General features: G+C 50.8%; 1 protein-coding gene and 1 long non-coding RNA gene across 2 annotated transcripts; one reads left to right on the top strand and one right to left on the bottom strand.

Annotated features, from left to right (window-relative positions):
- The first annotated feature begins 2,393 nt into the window (after positions 1-2,393).
- On the top strand, positions 2,394-15,127 carry Krt79 (keratin 79). The gene is made up of 9 exons (XM_005067288.4): positions 2,394-2,905; positions 4,494-4,711; positions 6,372-6,432; positions 6,546-6,641; positions 12,630-12,794; positions 12,958-13,083; positions 13,593-13,813; positions 14,242-14,276; positions 14,504-15,127. Exons 1-9 carry the CDS (start codon positions 2,438-2,440, stop codon positions 14,707-14,709), a joined length of 1,596 nt encoding a protein of 531 aa, XP_005067345.1. The 5' UTR covers positions 2,394-2,437; the 3' UTR covers positions 14,710-15,127.
- Positions 15,128-15,489: 362 nt separating this feature from the next.
- On the bottom strand, positions 15,490-16,893 carry LOC110340391. Its single transcript, XR_002382189.2, has 3 exons — positions 16,790-16,893; positions 16,390-16,540; positions 15,490-15,598 (listed from the first exon to the last, which is right to left on the bottom strand). It is a non-coding gene; the product is annotated as an uncharacterized LOC110340391 (long non-coding RNA).
- Positions 16,894-17,103: the final 210 nt, after the last annotated feature.

The following is a 17,103-nucleotide window of genomic DNA, read 5'->3' on the forward strand; positions in this document are numbered from 1 at the left end:
GCCCCACCACTTTTAAAGGCATGGGGTTTCATATTTATTTATTTAGACAGGGTTTCTCTGTGTAACAGCTCTGCCTGTCCTGTCTGGCTGTCTGTAGACCAGGCTGACCTCGAACTCACAGAGATCCACCTGCCTCTGCTTCCTGAATGCTGTGATTAAAGGCTGGGATTTCCTCTTAAAAGACTGCAAAAGCCAGGTGTGGTGGCACATGCTTTTTACTTTAGGGTTTGACACATAGAAATAAGAGGATCAGGAGATTAACATCATTCTTAGCTACACACTGAGTTTAAGAATAGCTTGGGCCTGTGTGTGTTCTCTGCAAAAGACTTCCAAAGAAGGCTTGAGTTTGATGTCTAAAAAACAGCAACAGAGTTACAGAGCTGGGAGTAAAGGCTGAAGAGGCAAAGCAACCTCACATGACCCTGCCTGGGCCGGTGGTGATCTGTCTGGTTGGGAAGGGGAGGTTGTCTGTAAGCAACAACTTTGTCTCCCGAGAGTGGGCCTGGCACAGAGAGTGTGCTTGGTAAATACGTAAATGAATTGCATGCCTGAATGCTCCTCTTTGGGGTGGGGTACATTCATGTTTACAGCCCGACTCCCACTCCCACCACTCCAGCCATACAGTGACTCACAGCACTGACTGACATCATCTTCCCCGCCTCGGGGACCACAACAGCAGCCTGGAGGCTAGGACCCACTCACAGCTATCTCGACTCCCACGCTGCCAGGCAGAGATAAGGGAGCCTGAGAAAGGGTTCTCAGCCTGGGGAAAGGAGACGAAGGGTGGTTGGTCTAAGGCCATTATTTCTCCAAAGGACTTCTGCAGTAGACTATGCTTCCAGTTAGAGAGGTTGCTTTCCCAGATGCCGGCTCTCATCAGGGAAGGCAGTCTTTTGGGTGGCATTAAGGGGCTAGTTTTATGGATCTTCACCCCTGGAAGAAGCTGGGTTCAGTGCTTCACGGAAATGAGAGCAGCTTGAACTCCCCAGTGGTCCCGGTGAAAGATCCCGCACCCTCCTTCGGAGCCTAGAGGCCACCATCCTCACCTAGGTCCTGAGCTTCTCTGTTAGGGTTCAAGCTGGCTGAGCATCCCAGTTCTTGTCTGGCAAAGTAAACACTGCTCAATCCCCATCCTTTCTGGACCCTCCTCTCACCGAATGATGAAGAGGTGAAGAGGGCTGGTTTCAAGACTTTCTTCCATGGTCTGGGATCCCGTGTGCGAAGTCTCTCTAGCACTGTTGCAGCTGTGCTTGGTTCTAGAAACCTGACTGGAAAGAGAGTAGGAGATGATGTAAAGTGACATTGCTCTTCTGAACTGAGCATGTGGCCTTGAGGTGGACAGGGAAAGAGAAGGGTGATGGAGGCCCAGGGTGAGCCATTTGGGGCTTCTTGAATGTGTGTATACCTTCAGCTATTCCAAAATGGCTGCTCTCTGCTGGAAGGTTCCATCAAGGAAGAGCTTAGGGGTGGTCAGAAACTCCCTGCCCCCTTCCAGTTCCAGGAAAGACAGACGAGGTCCTAAGCCCTAACACCCTTAGAAGACTAAGCCTTTATTTTCTTTCTTTTGTTTTTTATTTTTTGGTTTTGGGACAGGGTCTAATGGAACTCAGGCTGGCCCTGGACTTCTGATCCTCCTTCCTTTGCCTCTGGAGTGCTGGGATTAAAGGTGTGTACCACTATGCCTGGTTAGAGCCACATTGTGTGCCCAGACAGGCCAGTGGCTGGGCAGGGACCTCCTTTCTCTTGGATCCTCTTTGCCCCACACAGGGTTTCCACCCAGCAGACACCTGCCAGTATAGACAGAAGAGCAGCGGCCCCACCCATACACTGTCACCTGTGCCCCCCACACCGGACCTGCCAAGAGACAGGAGGCCGTGGGTTGGGAGGGTGGGACTGGAGCAGGCCTGGGCACTCTCTCTACAACCCATTGCCCAATGCACCTTCCCTTGCCACCTGCACAGCCCTGGGCCCCCGGGCCTTGGCTTACCACAGGGCCCTGGGACAAACCCTGCAAAACAGAGCCCCATTGACAGCAGGCCACCGGGGCTGGGTAGGAGGAGACCAAGTCAGCCACTGGGTGGTGAGGGTGGCCGTGGGAGCCCTATCATCCTGTCCCAAGTGAGGAGAGCCTGCGGGGGCTGGGGGTGGGGGTGGGGGGTGTGCTTCCTGTCCCAAGTAGTCTCTGTTTAGGTGCAGCTCTCCAGTCCCGGTGATGGCTGGGTGAGGCCCTCCCATATCCTCGGGGAGAGGGCTCCCCCCTCCCCCAGGCTCACAAGGCCCCTCCCTCTCACCTGTGGTAATCACTGCGGGAGTGTATAGAACCCAGGGCCAGCCCAGCTGGGAAAAGATAAAAAGGGCCTCGGTGGCTCAGTAGCTCACTGCGCTCCTCTTCTCTGGTCCCTCCTGCTCCCCGCTGCTTCCCCACTTGCTGTCAGTCATGCGGTCCTCTGTGTCCCGACAGACTTACTCCACAAAAGGAGGCTTCAGCTCTAACTCAGCCAGCGGAGGAGGCGGAAGCAGGATGCGAACCAGCTACAGCTCAGTGACCATGTCCAGGAGCAGCGGCAGTGGCGGTGGGGTCCGCTCTTGCCCCGGCTCTGGGGGCTTCGGCAGCCGGAGCCTCTATAATTTGGGAGGCAAGAACATCTCTGTCAGTGTGGCTGGTGGGGCCTCCTCTGGCCGGGCACTAGGAGCTTTTGGCACTGGAGCCTATATGGGCCCAGGGGCTGGCAGGCAGACATTTGGGCCAGTCTGTCCTCCTGGAGGGATCCAGGAAGTCACTGTTAACCAGAGTCTGCTGACACCTCTCAATGTGGAGATAGACCCCGAGATCCAGCGGGTGCGCACCCAGGAGCACGCCCAGATCAAGACCCTCAACAACAAGTTTGCCTCCTTTATCGACAAGGTGGGTGGGGCCTGGAAGCTGGACCTCTGATGGAGGGTGGTCTGGGTCAAGGGAGTTTCAGCCATGTGCACTGGGCAGTCAGAATGAGGTGACTGTTGTTTCTGCCTACCTCAGGTTGGGGTTGAAACCTGATGGCTGGGATTTCTCCTGTGAGAGTGCCTTAGGCTATGAGGGGCCCAGACCACCTGACTGTGTTGGGTACCGTTAAGCAGCAGCCTTACCTCATAATTAAAACATGTGTTGTTGTTGGTGTTCCTGTTAGGGAGGTGGCCTTTAATGACTTGTGTCATTTTATAGCTGTGGGCAACCATGCATGGCTTAGGAGTCCTACAAATTATCCAAGGTTGAAGCCTGTCTGCTCTCTCCAACCGGAGAGAGTTACAATTAGAACATGGGGCACAAGAGGAAGCCTCCACTGTTCGCCCATTCTGGTTCCCAGCCAAGAAGCTCAGTAGGGGAGAACAGTGAGGAGGGCGGCCACCATACAGTTTGACTACTATACTCTGCATCCTCAGTAGGGGTGACTAGGAGGACTGTGGTGCTCATTCTGTCAGCACTGTGTCCCTTGGCTCAGGGCCTAGGCAGTGGGGTCATGATGAAGGTCTGAGGAATAACTCAACTGGGCCGGTGATTTGAACTTTTAACACAGAAGGGCCCCATCCCCTTTCTCATGTGCTACCCACAGGGTTCCGTGAGGAGTCAGGGTAGGCAATGCTTTGCCCACTTTAAGGCATGAAAACGGAGGCTTAGAGTGGTCCTGTGACTTGCCCAGGATCACACAGGGACCTGAGAGCAGAGATTAACCGTGAAGTAGTTTGCAGAGCCCCACGGCCTTGGGCAGCAAAGCGCACCTGCTTTGGGGCTCATGGTCACTTGACTGGGTCTGGGTTGCTGTGGAGGTGGGACCTGCATTAGAGAGGGTAAGGCAAGTGCCACTCACTTCTCACCCTCTCCCCTGATGACTCTTGGTTCTTCTGTGAGCCTCTGTGGGGGTGCTAGAAATTAAATTTGGATCCTCTAGACGATCAGTCAGTGCTCTCAACTGCTGAGCCATCTCTCCAGTCTTATCCATCTGCCTGCTTTTGGGATCTTCTCTGATTTTTGTTTTGTTTTGTTTTTGTTTTTTTGAGATAGGGTTTCTCCGTGAAACAGTCCTGGCTCTCCTGGAACTCACTCTGTAGACCAGATTGGCCTTGAACTCACGGAGATCGCCTGCCTCTGCCTTCCAAGTGCTGGGATTAAAGGCATGTGCCACCACTACTCAGCTCTCTCTGATATTTTTAACAGTTGACTTTGATGCAGGATCGATCTCATAAACACTGACCTCATCCAGTTTTACTCAGGATAAGTGGGAACGTGCGACAGAGAACCAAGTGCTTAGGCTCAGGTGACCAGCACACATAACACAAGCACAGGGGCCCTGTGCTTGCTCACCCTTTAGAGTCCTTTCCATCTGTTTGGACTGTCCTTTGAGTAGGATTGCTCCCTCCCAGTGAGATGTAGGTGATGCTGCACTACCTTAATGATGCTGGCCCCTGGTGTGCTGGACACCAGATAATGTCCACCCATCCTTTTTTTCCCTGGCCAGGTGCGCTTCCTGGAGCAGCAGAACAAGGTGCTGGAGACCAAGTGGGCGCTGCTGCAGGAGCAGAGCCAGAATACTGGGGTCACCAAGAACCTGGAGCCTCTCTTTGAGACTTACCTGAGCAACCTGAGGAGGCAGCTGGATGCCAAGCAGAGCGAGCATGGGAGGCTGGATATGGAGCTGAGGAGCGTACAAGACAATCTGGAGGACTTCAAGAACAAGTGAGAGAACACACATGCTGCCCTGTGGGACATATATGACATTGTAGAAAAGATAGACCGCCACCCCCATATCCAGGGAGAGCTACCCCTACTGAGGGCTTTGGCATGCTTGTTTCTGATTTTTTCATTTATTTATTTTGTTATTATTACTACTACTACTACTATTATTACTATTACTATTATTATTATTATTATTTTTGTCTTTTTGAGACAGGGTCTCACTCTTAGCCCAGGCTGGTTTTGAACTCTTGGTGACCCTCCTGCCTCAGTCTCAGAGATTACATGTGTGAGTCATCTCACTCAGTTTCATAATTTTAAAAAGTCCTTTTCATAAGCTAGTGTGGTTGTCATCCACACTAAGCTCTGCCAATCATTTTGCCCCTCTCTTTTCCTGCCTCCTCCCTTTTTGTCTCCAAGCAAGTCTAGCCATCTCATAACTATTCATAAATGTTTACTAGGAATATGTGAGAGGTTAGCCGAATCACCTTTCCTGAGTAGAGACAGAACTGACAGGGGAAGCCAGGGGCCTGGGGCAGCCAAGCACAGGCCTTATTTTTATTACTGCAGTTACAACAATTATGAGTTTACAGTTCAGCAGAAAAGGCTATTACCCACACAGCATGCTCAAGGTTATATGAAGCACAACAATGCTAATTTTCTTCAGAAAAGCATCTGAGGTATAGGAACAACATGAACCCTATTCTCTAGAAACTGAGGGAAGTCACCGGCACTCCTGTGTTCTTTCTCATATTTGGTGGCATTCCAAATTCCCATCTTGAGAAATATCAACATCAGATGTTCCTATGCCTGTGTTACAAATTCCTTATATCCTCACATAATCTTAATTCAGATTGCAACAGGTATGTTTCTATAGTTCATTTGCCTAACTTGACCTAACAAAACTTAAATGCAATGCCACAATCATATATCTAAAATGTCCAGAAAACCAATTCCTCAGCCTCATAAAATACCTAGTTTGGAATTTTCAACTGATCCATAAATGTAAATTCAGGAAAATGAGTGTTTGAATTGAGATTCAAATGACCATCCTACAACATGGTTGACAACAATATATTTATAACATTAAAGTGTAATTTTAAAATAACTTTTCCCAGTCAGAGGCAGGCAGATCTCTGAGTTCGAGGTCAGCCCAGTCTACAGAGTGAGTTCCAGGACAGCCAGAGCTACAAAGAAACCCTGTCTCAAAAACAACAAACAAACAAAACAAGAACAACAAAAAGCTTTTCCCATAACTTGACACTGGCAATTTCTAAACCTCAGTCTCAGCAGAGGTAGTTGGACAGGGATTGATTGTTTCAAATGACAGCGTGTTATTGAAAGTGGAGACAGAGGTTAACCACTGTTGGCACAGTTATTCTGTTTGGTAGAGGCTCCAAGGGCTCGGATCCAAAGGGATGGTAGTCCCACAGTGCCATAATGTTGTGCAAGTTTGGTGCCCCTTTCTTCAAAAAGGGGAAGGAAGTGTTTAAATAAAGACATTATCCCAGCATCTTCATTGGTTTATTGCATTAAAGAACTGTTCCCCAAAGTTGTTTCTGGGTGGTGGGAAAAACCCATCAAGTCTTCTTGGGAGTCAGGTGAGTCCACTGCCTAAAAGACAGAGCTGGCTGAGCTGGCCTGAGCCTTCCTTGTATTGCAGGTACGAAGACGAAATCAACAAGCGAACTGCCTTGGAGAATGAATTTGTGTTGCTTAAGAAGGTGTGTGAGGTGGCTAGGTCGGGGGTGGTCCTTTGGCTGCAAAGGGTCTGGGTAGATCTGCAGAGAATTAGACTTCGGTTTGAGCATTCTGTTTGCTCTCTCCCTCTCCTCAGGATGTAGATGCTGCATATATGGGCAGAATGGATCTGCATGGCAAAGTGGACACCTTGACCCAGGAGATTGACTTCCTGCAACATCTCTTTGAGATGGTGAGGAGATGAATGAACAGACATAATTTGCATACATTTATGTATCTTTGGAGAGTCTCCCATGGAGGTGTGAAATTGGTAAAAGTTTGGAGCCTACAGGATAGGGCAAGGCTTGGTGGCATAAGCTTTTAATCCTAGCATTTTGAGGCAGAGGTAGGTGGTGTAAATTTGAGGTCAGCCTGGTCTATGTGCATGTTGTACACCATTCAGGGTGACACAGAGAGACACTGTCTCAAAAAGGAAAAAAAAAAGAGTTGGGAACCCACCCCTTTAATGAGTATTACCTCTCATATAGTTGATGTTCTTCTTAACAGGGCCAGGCCCTGGGCCAACTTCTTGCATAATCCTCTCAACAGCTCTATAATGTAGGTGCTATCGTTGTGCTCCTTTGAGAGCAATGGTACTGTGGTGCAGTGTAATTTGTCCTTGGTCATGGAATTAGTTAGAGGCAGTGCCCTTTACCTGATCAGTTTGTAATGGGGCAGGGGTTGGAGCAGCAAGGATGGGCAAACAGGGTTTGTGCTCCAGGTTGGTAGAGGTAGGGTAGTGGGTAGTTCAGTGAATCCAGAACTGGTCCCAGGAGACAGGGAGCCTTGGAGACTGGGTCCAAAGTGTTGAGCTTAGTGGTAAGTCATTAGAGAAACAGATGTTTCTGCATAGTTAACCTTCTATCCCAGGCAAAACCCCCTTCTGTGGCATCCAGTCAGGGGGTCATGCAGCTTCTACCTGAACCTTCCAGGTGGCAGGGTGCTCACTGTCTGTGAGGTTAGGTGTTGTCCCAGTGAGGGCTCTGTTAAAAGGTGACTCAGGAGGGGTGGTGGTGGTTTGTGCCTTTAATTTGGAAGGCAGAGTTAGGTAGATCTCTTAGTTCGAGGCCAGCATGGTCTACAGAGTGAGTTCCAGGACAGCCAGGACTACACACAGAGAAACCCTGTCTCAAAAAACCAAAACCAAACCAAACCAAACCAAACAACCCAAAAAGGATGACTTGAATCTTGTGGTGATGAGGAAACAAAAACCCGAGGAATGTGAGAAGACAGGAAATGAGAACAGATGGGCAGGGAAGGCAAGCAGACACCTACCTGTTTATGCACCCCAACATTCCTGTAGTTTGTGTACAGTGTTTCAGAGACCACCTTATCATTCTGGCTGCTTAGACAGCTTTTGGAGATTTTCACACAGATGCTTTCAAGAGTGTAGAGTGTTTATGTGTGTGTGTGTGTGTGTGTGTGTGTGTGTGACTGTGTGTGAGGCGCTACTGGGACTGGGACTCAGGACTAGGCAAGTGCTGTACTACTGAGCTCCATCTCCAGCTATTAGTTTTTTAAACAAGGCCTTGCTATATCTATCCTGGTCTGAAACTCACAGCAGTCCTCATGAACCCCTCAAGTACTGAGATTATGGGTCTGGTCCACCACACCTGGTGTTAGTTAAATTTTTATACAAAATGTAAGAGTTAATGTCACTCTTCCTTCCTTATAATATTGCAGGGGTTTATAACATCAAGCAATGCCATGTAGGCACTTGGAATATGGATTGTCTTATCCCATGTGTTGTGTCCTGTTCTTTTTTTCTTCAAACTGGATAAATGTTCTGTTTAGATTTTTTTAACTAAAATATTTTCATGATTATTACCTTTCTGAGGGGCTCATTAGCCCAGCTAGTCTCAAATTTGCTGTGCAGCTGAGAATGACTGAATTCTTGGTCTTCCTGTGTAGACGAGGATTATAGGTGTGCATCACCACTCCTGGGTGGAACCCAGGGCTTTGTGCATGCTAGATAAGCACTCCATAATCTAAGTTACATGCCCAGGCTCTCCTGTTTTGGTCTTTGATAACCCTCCAATATAAGTCATTAATGGAGGGAAGAAGGAAATCAAGGTCAAGAATAGACAAAGCACTTGAGTCTCCATTGGCAACTTTCCAAAATACTATCATTTCATTAATCAAGATTGTGTAGTTAAAGTGCCTTAGCTACTTTAACATTCACTTAACCAAGATGGTGTGGTATTTTATGCCTATAATCTTAACACTTGGGAAGTTGAGGCAAGAGGACCCCAAGTTCAAGGCTAGCTTGGACTGTATATACATAATGGAGGCCTGTCCCCTAGTCCCCCAGTCTATTTAATACACTATCTTCTGGAGCACATTACCTTGTCTTGTTTATTCTTTCGTTCTTTCTTTCTTTCTTTCTTTCTTTCTTTCTTTCTTTCTTTCTTTCCTTCTCTCTCTCTCTCTCTCTCTCTCTCTCTCTCTCTCTCTCTCTCTCTCCCTCCCTCCCTCCCTTCCTTCCTTTCATCCCTCCCTCCTTTTTTTTTTCCTGAGACAGGGTTTCTCTGTGTAACAGTCTTGGCTGTCCTGGAGCTCACTTTATAGATCAGGCTGGCCTCTAACTCACAGAGATCCACCTGCTTCTGCCTCCCAAGTTCTGTGTTTAAAGGCATGCACCACTACTACCTGGCTTGTTTTATTTTTAAAATTAAATTATATTTATATTTATTTGTAATGAAAATGAGAGAGGGCCGGCAGACTCAACTTTGGGCATCTTACCCTAGCACTCTCCACCATATTCTTTTGGGCAAGGTCTCTCACTGAGCCTGTACTTCACTGGTTGGTCAATGAACGCGTCTTGGGAATCCATTCGTTTTCCTTCACTCCAATGGTGTTACAAGGCACACGCCAAGTTGCCAAGCTTTTAACATAGTTGGATCCTAACTCACACTTGCATAAGAAACATTTACTGCTTGAGTGATCTCCCCAGTCTCTTGTCTTATTTTTGGGATTTCTGGAAAGGTGTGGTCAGATAATGTCCATGATAAGCTTTTTGCTATCCAGCAGTACACTGATGTGTGAAAATGAAACCTACTTGCTTTCATGTCTCCTCAGGCGACTCTTGGTGCCTCCTCCCATGTTTTATAATTCCTTAATTTGCATCCTAATCCCTTCTCTATAAGGAGCAGGGCATTTGCTGTTCGGCTCTGGACTCTTCATCCTTGTTTCTTAGGGATGGCTCAGTGTTCATCTCTTTGACCTTCCCTGGGACACCTAGAATCTGTCCCCCCCAGGACTAGACTCTGAGGTTGCCTGGATCAAGGCCTCTCTTACATGTTCCAAGCCTATCTTGGGTTTCTATTTCCAGTAGGAAGACTGTTCTCTGTGATGCAGCCGAGGCAGATGACACAGTAGCTGAGCTAGCTCGGGGTCTTCTGAAGGCATTAGCCTAGTGTCACTTCCCTCTTCTTGCATTCCCGGTTCTGCTGGGCTCCTCTGCTCTCTTCCATCTGATTAGCCAGGTGAAGCTCACCATAAAGGATTCTGGGAGTTTCCCATGTCTCTTTGCTGGGATTCACTGGTGGTCCCTTGGGAGTTAGGGCTTCCCTATCCACCCTTAGGCGCAATTGTCTGTTCTCAGTATTTCAGGTTTGGCTTCTCTCTATCCAAAGCACAGGGCTGGCTCACCCAGAATCCCTTTCTTTTTGCCTTGCTCATTTGACAGACGTTTATGGGGTTCCTCCCACATAACAAGTAAGACAAAGTTCCTGCCCTTGGGGCCGGGTTCCTAAATGAGGACAGCCCTGTTGGGACAGCTCAAGGTTCCAAGACACACAGGGAGACTGTGGTGGGAGCTCTGCTGGAGCCCTCTGAGGAGACACCACCTGCAATGGATCTTAAGGAAGAGCTGGCCTGCAGAAGCAGACACAGGATGGGTCCAGCTGGGCAGGGCCATGGCATCAAAGGGCACAAGGTCTGGGGTGGCAGGAAGTCGGCAAGTCGGGCATGGAGTAGGTGGGAGAATTAAATGAAGATGTAGAAAGGGAGTATAGTTACAAACTGTGCTGGGGGATTGCTTCTGGTCAAAGGGCTTCTTCATCCATCAGGGCTTCCTTTCCCAGCAAGAGGAGAGCCAGCCCAAGGGTTCTTTTGCCAGTCATGGTGGCCAACCTGGCACTCAGGATTCAATCCCATGCTCTGGTTTTGGCCATGCCAAATCTAAATGAAACCTGGAGGGTGAGCTGGTCCTCACTGAATGTCTCATTGGCATGAAAACAACCTTTGCCTTCCCTCCCTAGCCTGGGGGACAGCTAAGGACTCGGCTTTCCCTAGTGACCCCACTCTCTGGCTCCTTTGTCTGGACACCGCCACTGCCCTCCACCTGAGTGTTTCTGATGTCTGAGAGACGCATGCTTTGCTTGCCTTGGGGCTCCTCCTGTTTATTTTCACTAGTAATGCTTCCCTGAACACCCGGACCTTCCTCTCCCCGTCATGTCACGCTGCCCGCAGACCACTGAGGATGCTGTCGGGTGGGGAGTCTCTGCTCTGCTGCTTCACTAATTCCAGGTTGATTCTGCCCGGGCCATGTGCTCACTGAGGATGCTGTCGGGTGGGGAGTCTCTGCTCTGTTGCTTCACTAATTCCAGGTTGATTCTGCTCGGGCCATGTGCTGTTCTGTGGTGGTCTGAGGGTGGAGTTAGGGGGTGCTCGAGCTGAGAGATGATGCTGGCTGTGTGCCCCAGAGGACAACAGGCACACGGGGCTGTGAGGAGTCACCTGGGTCAAGGAGTCTTCAGGAGCCCTTAACCTCCAGAGGAATCTGAGCAGATGAGTGCATTTCCTGAGCACCCACCACGGCCAAGTCTGATCTGGAACCTCACGGCCACATACACCATGGCAACACACAGAGAACATCAGGTTCTTTGATCTCCCACCTGGTGCACACAGGCCAGGAGTAGCTTGTCCCCCGACCGCTGCCACTTCTTCTCCCCACCCTTGTCCTCAGAGCACAGCCAACATCCGGTCAGTTAGATATGGTTCTGGTGCCCATCTCCATCTTTCCCTCTCCCCAGCTCTATTTTTGGTCTAAGTCATCTCAGGTTCTAAGGTCAGGCTGCTCAGGGGTTAAAAAGGGCTTTCCTTACTGCTCTTTGATTTGGGACAAGTGACTTCATCTCTGTGGAACTAGAAAAAAGAAGTGTCTCGGATTCTAACTCATCCTACTTACTGCATGGCCAAGCAAGTGTGTTCCCCCCCCCCTCTCTCTCTCTCCCTCCCTCCCTCTCTCTCCTCTGCCACAGTCCCCTGGCTGTGTGAGGGATGCTAGAGACACAGTGAGAATATGGAAAGCATTTTCTTTCATTTTTCAGGACACAGTCTCATAATGCAGCCCAGGCTGGTTTCAAATTACAGCAATCCTTCCCTTGTGGACTCCAAAGGTGTTGTCCTTTGGAGGGAAGATTCCCTGTTCATCAGGGACTCTGTGAGGAGGACTGAAAGTGGCTTTCCAGCTGGAGTTGAGGGCAGTCTGGTAGCAGCTCAGGGAGCCCAGGGGCAGCAGAGGCGGGGCTCTCTGGGAGCCAATGAAGTAGTGACCCAGAGCTCAACTTCCGTTATCTTCATATCACCTTCCTGGTCACTAAGGCATCTTTTATAAAGGTGGTGACCCTAGAAATGCAAGGACGTCTTGAGAACATCACAGTCTGGTGCAGTGGTTGTCTGAAGTCATCAGTCACTGTCCAGATCCATTGTCACCCCCTTTCCCCTGTATCTGGTACTCTGGTATGAGTTTCTTTACTTCCAAGCCCCTCTCTTCCCTTATAGCAGGGTCACTATAGATGGTGGAGCAGGTGGCTCTCAGCATGCTGCCTGCCCTGGGAGCACGGAGGTAACCTTCAGGCCAGCTGGGAGGCTTCTGTGAAGATCACAGAAACCAGTGAATGTGCTAGCACAGAGACAGGGTGTCACAGGGCTGGGATGGACACTCCCCTCGTCCTCCAGATCTCTCAGCAGGAGGCCTGTGGATCAACAGTGAGGATGAATGCTGACGCCATCCAGGAGATGGAAGTTCTTTTTTCCATGGTAGATTCTTGCTAGGTGGATCCCGAGGAAGCCTAGGATGTCCCTCTGAGGCCATGCAAGGGTCCTGTTCTCCATCTCTGGCTTCTGTCTAAGGCTTGGAGCAGGGCTCTGGTGGCAGCTTCTCCTGTTTCTTCAGGAGCTGAGCCAAGTGCAGACCAATGTGTCTGACACCAATGTGGTCTTGTCCATGGACAACAACCGCAGCCTGGACTTGGACAGCATCATCGCTGAGGTCAAAGCCCAGTATGAGCTGATCGCCCAGAAGAGCCGGGCTGAGGCTGAGTCGTGGTACCAGACCAAGGTGAGCAGAGTTTGGGTGTGAAGGTGGTGGAGGGACCCTCCTCCCCTAAAGTGGCCTAGCCCGTGGGCCCTTGGAGTTCTGGGACCTGGCACACTCAGCTCTTACAGGACTTCCAGCAGAGGGGGGGGCTCTTGATAGTCACTGACACCTTTTCGGCCTCCAGTATGAAGAGCTGCAGGTGACAGCTGGGAAGCATGGGGACAGCCTTCGAGACACCAAAAACGAGATTGCAGAACTCACTCGCACCATCCAGAGACTGCAAGGAGAATTGGATGCAACCAAGAAACAGGTGGGCCAGCCTGGAAAACCCCAAGTCTGACCCAGGAAGATCGGCCTGCTCCTCTTGGGAAGGGGCTCCCAGGACAAGTGACCGGGGTTCAGAGAGGGGAAGGGACTTGCCAAAGGTCACAGAGTGTGTAAGTGCTAGAGCACATGGGATGACCTTCAAAGCGGTAAGTCTAGCCCATCTCCAGGATGTCAGGGTGCAGGGCAGAGAGTTCTATGATGCAGACCCTATGTAGGTATGACCAAACAGTATGGCGTCTTCTTTAGACAGAACAAGGCACTTGCTTGGTAGTAAGGTTTTATTGTTCATTTTTACTTCATCCAAAGCCCTGGGGGATCTGAAGTGATTAGGCTTCTGGGTTTCCTCAGTTCTTCTATTAATTCCCTTTCAGTTACAATGTCTTCTATTTTTTCCAAGTTGGCTGGGTGGGGTGTGGGGCTCCTGGCTTGAGAGCAAAGGGATGAATGGCGTGACCCTGGAAGGTATTCCCAATACTATTTTCCTGTGCGCAGTGCCAGCAGCTGCAGACCGCCATCGCGGAAGCGGAGCAGCGTGGGGAAATGGCGCTCAAGGACGCCAAGAAGAAGCTCGGAGATCTAGACACAGCCCTGCACCAGGCCAAGGAGGACCTGGCCCGGCTGCTGCGTGACTACCAGTCTCTCATGAACGTCAAGCTGGCCCTGGATGTGGAGATCGCCACCTACCGCAAGCTGCTGGAGAGCGAGGAGAGCAGGTGGCAGGCCCCCTGCTCCTCTGCAGGCCTTGGGGAGACCTGGAGTCTGTGGGTGGGGCAGAGGGTGGTGGTGGTGCTCTAGGGTGTCTCCTCCCGGCTCAACAGCAAGGTTTGCTTGGCCAGGTCAGGCTCAACTCCTTCCGTTGGGAAAGACAGGAAGCTCTGTCCTTAGGGATGCTGGTTGTTGTCAGTGTCTCCACAGGAAGTGGGAGTGAGGGGAGTCTTCAAAGCCTCATGCAGAACAGCCTTTAGGCTCTGCTGGGAGACCTTGGGTCCTAGATTGCGGCATATCCCTACTAGTCACGGCTCTGGATCTTGCCCTCAGGCCCTGGTATCGAGCTGGTTGCACATAGAGGCAAGGGGAGGGAGGGAAGGTTTAAACATGGGTTTCCACATCGCTGACCTCTCCGGACTTTTGTCTCCCCTAGGATGTCCGGAGAGTGTCCCAGTGCTGTTAGTATCTGTAAGTATCTGCCATCCTTCCCGTCCCTCCCTGCCCTTTTCCTCCCATGTCTCAGGTCCAGGCCCCCTTAGGGCTCTTCTTCGAGAGTCAGGGTTAAAGTGTCGGGCAATGTGAGCCTTCAGCGGTTTTGCCGCATTACCCTGCTCCCGTCCTTAGGGGGTTTCTGAGCTCCCCTTGCCCATTCCTGGCTCGACAGCTCTACTAAGCCAGAGCCTTTGCTTTTGCAGCTGTGACCGGCAACTCTACCTCAGTGTGTGCAGGCGGTGCGGCTGGCTTCGGGAGCGGCCTCTCTCTGGGCGGGGCTGGCGGGGCCAACAAGGGCGGCTTCAGTGCCAATGTGAGCTACGGCACTGCCAAGGGTGGGCAGGTCTCCGGGGGAACCTCCATCCTGCGGAAGACCACCACGGTCAAGACCTCTAGCCGGAGATACTAGCAACAAGGCTTTGAGGGAGGGGCTGGGCCACGGTCCTAGCGCTGGCCACGCCTTCTCAGGACCTCGGAGGCTGAGTATTTGTGGTACACAATTTACATAGATTTGCATTTGGGAAAGGGCTCAAATATACTCAGATTTTCTCCTTGGTGATACAGTGGGATGGGAGGGAGGTTAGGGTTACTAGCTGGATGACTTGAGGGGTGAACTGACCATTTAGAGGAGGTAGGATGTCCATTTCTACTCTTTCATCTTAGCAGATCTGCTCTGAGTTCAGGGCAAGCTGGAGGAGGAGACAGGAGGCAGTGGTGGTTTCCAGAGACCTCCAACCTCCTCAGCTTTCCACCAGAATATCTTGGTCACCTTACATCCTAGCCCCTGTCTGTGCCTGTGATGTGTCAATAAACAGCAACTACAACAAGCCTGTGACTCCAGTCTGTCTCTGGGGGAGCTGGGATGTCCTAGGTGCTAGCCTAGTGCCGTCAGCAGACTCCTACACTCCTGCCTTCAGAACCAGGAAGGCTTTGGTTAGCTCCCACCTTCTGCCATTGTTAGCTCTGGGAACTTAGGCAGAATTCTGATCTCCGAGCCTAGTTTCTTCCTTAGTACAAAGTGCAGCTGTGAGGGGGCATATGCAAAGCACGTGACTTAGGGAGCCCCTCTCCCCAGACCTCTTCCCTTCCCTTCCCTGGACCTCTGGATTCTCTGCACACAACTCCAGTGATTTTTCTCCTAGTTCCCCTCATCTACCCACCAATACAAACAAACACACATTTAATTGTATCTGTGCTTTATAGATATATTAATTTGCTCCAGGATTCAACAGGGACACAGGGCTCTCCATTTTCTAACTCAGGCAATGGAGGTTCCAAGGAGTTAGCTTGCATGTCCCCTGTAAGGACAGATGAGTGGTGGTTAGGGTTTTTCAAGTCTTGTCCCTTTCCTACTGAAGTCCCCCCCCACCTTCCCTGCTTCCTGTCTCCTAGGTCACCTCTTTTCCTCTTCAGCTCCCTGCACCTCCCTCCAACATGAACCCCACTCCTCACTGACATGCAGCAGGTGGAGGCCCAGCTATCTCTTCTCTGTTCCGTCTTGCCCCACAGCCTGTGCTCAGTCAGAGCCTCTCCTCTTGCCTGAATGCTGCTGGGCACTGTGTGCTCCCCAGAAAACTCAGGAAGGTTGGTGCCAAGGTCAAGGAGATACAGGCAGAGATTCTGAACCAGCCAGGGACACAGCACCTTGACTTGGCAATCAACACTCCCGACACCACTGAGCTCTTCCTCCAGGAGCTCCTTATGCACTTTTAGACTTTTAGGGAGAGCTTAGGTGCTTGGATTCTCTGAGAGGCTAACCCAATCTTTCGGACTGCCCCATTTCCAGATGAGGAAAACAAGGCACGGTGTGGTTAAGTAACTGTTTTGGGCCACAGTGCTGGATGTAGAATCCAAGAGAACACTGCCCCGAAGCCCAAGTCCCTCATTAGGCTATGACACCCACAGAGGAAAAGAAACTGGTCGGCAGTCAGTCCAAACTGCTACTTCATGGGAGAGAAAGGCTGCAGCTGCTGTGGGGAGTCTGGAGGGAACACCTGTGCCTGAAAGCTACAATAAGTTAATGGCAGAGTCAAAAGCAGCTCCACTGAAGATACATTGAGGGCCCGGAAGCTGAGCAGTATAGTTTTACCTAGTTTGGCATCAAGCTTGGAAGTGACTTTTCACACCAGGATCTTTCCCATGAGGCACTCCTAGTTGAGGGCTTCGGCAGGTGGGAGGGAAGGCCGGCTAGCTGCAAGGGCAGGACTTGTGTGCCACAGCCTGGCTTCTGTGTCTGAAAGCTTCAACAAGAGTGTTTGGCTGTGGGAAGGGTTGAAAGCCCCTGCTGGCACCTGCCAGGGGCAGGAGACTGAGTGAGCTGATCCATGGCCTTTTTTGGCTCTGGCTGGAAGAGCCCTACCTTCCTCCCAGCTCCCTGGGGCTTCCTGAAACACTGGCCTCTGATCCCTCTGCTGGCTCCGGATCCCTCAGAGTGACTCAGGCCATGGGGAAATTGAGATTAGGTGACCCAGTGGGGCCAGGGCACCCACCTGACCAGGGAAGACAAGATATTTTCCCACACTGCTCCCCAGGTTGGAGCTGACAGTGACAGAGGCCTCAGGAGCTGTAATCCCAGGCTGAATGGGAAGGCTTCGCCTCCTGCACTCAGAAAGCTCTGGAGGAACACGCCCTCCCACTCCCGTTCCATGCCTGACAGCACCTGGCTTACTCCTCAGAGCCAGGCTTGGGCGGGTGGCCAAAGGAAGCAGGGTCACCAAGGACAGTAGCAGAAGCAAAGGCTGTGTGTGCACGGGGCTGCAGCGGGAGTGTGGGGCTGGTGTTCTGTTGTCACCTCCTGGTGGAT

The sequence above is a fragment of the Mesocricetus auratus genome, unplaced genomic scaffold (genome assembly GCF_017639785.1).
Source record: "Mesocricetus auratus isolate SY011 unplaced genomic scaffold, BCM_Maur_2.0 Super-Scaffold_100010, whole genome shotgun sequence".
Lineage (NCBI taxonomy): Eukaryota > Metazoa > Chordata > Mammalia > Rodentia > Cricetidae > Mesocricetus > Mesocricetus auratus.

What these genes read in the sequence shown, in the direction of transcription:
- Krt79 (XM_005067288.4), top strand. Translation starts at nt 2,438, where the DNA reads ATGCGGTCCTCTGTGTCCCGACAGACTTACTCCACAAAAGGAGGCTTC. An exon ending in TGCAACATCTCTTTGAGATG is followed by an intron (nt 6,642 to 12,629) that starts GTGAGGAGATGA and finishes CTGTTTCTTCAG; the next exon opens with GAGCTGAGCCAAGTGCAGAC. An exon ending in AGTCGTGGTACCAGACCAAG is followed by an intron (nt 12,795 to 12,957) that starts GTGAGCAGAGTT and finishes TTCGGCCTCCAG; the next exon opens with TATGAAGAGCTGCAGGTGAC.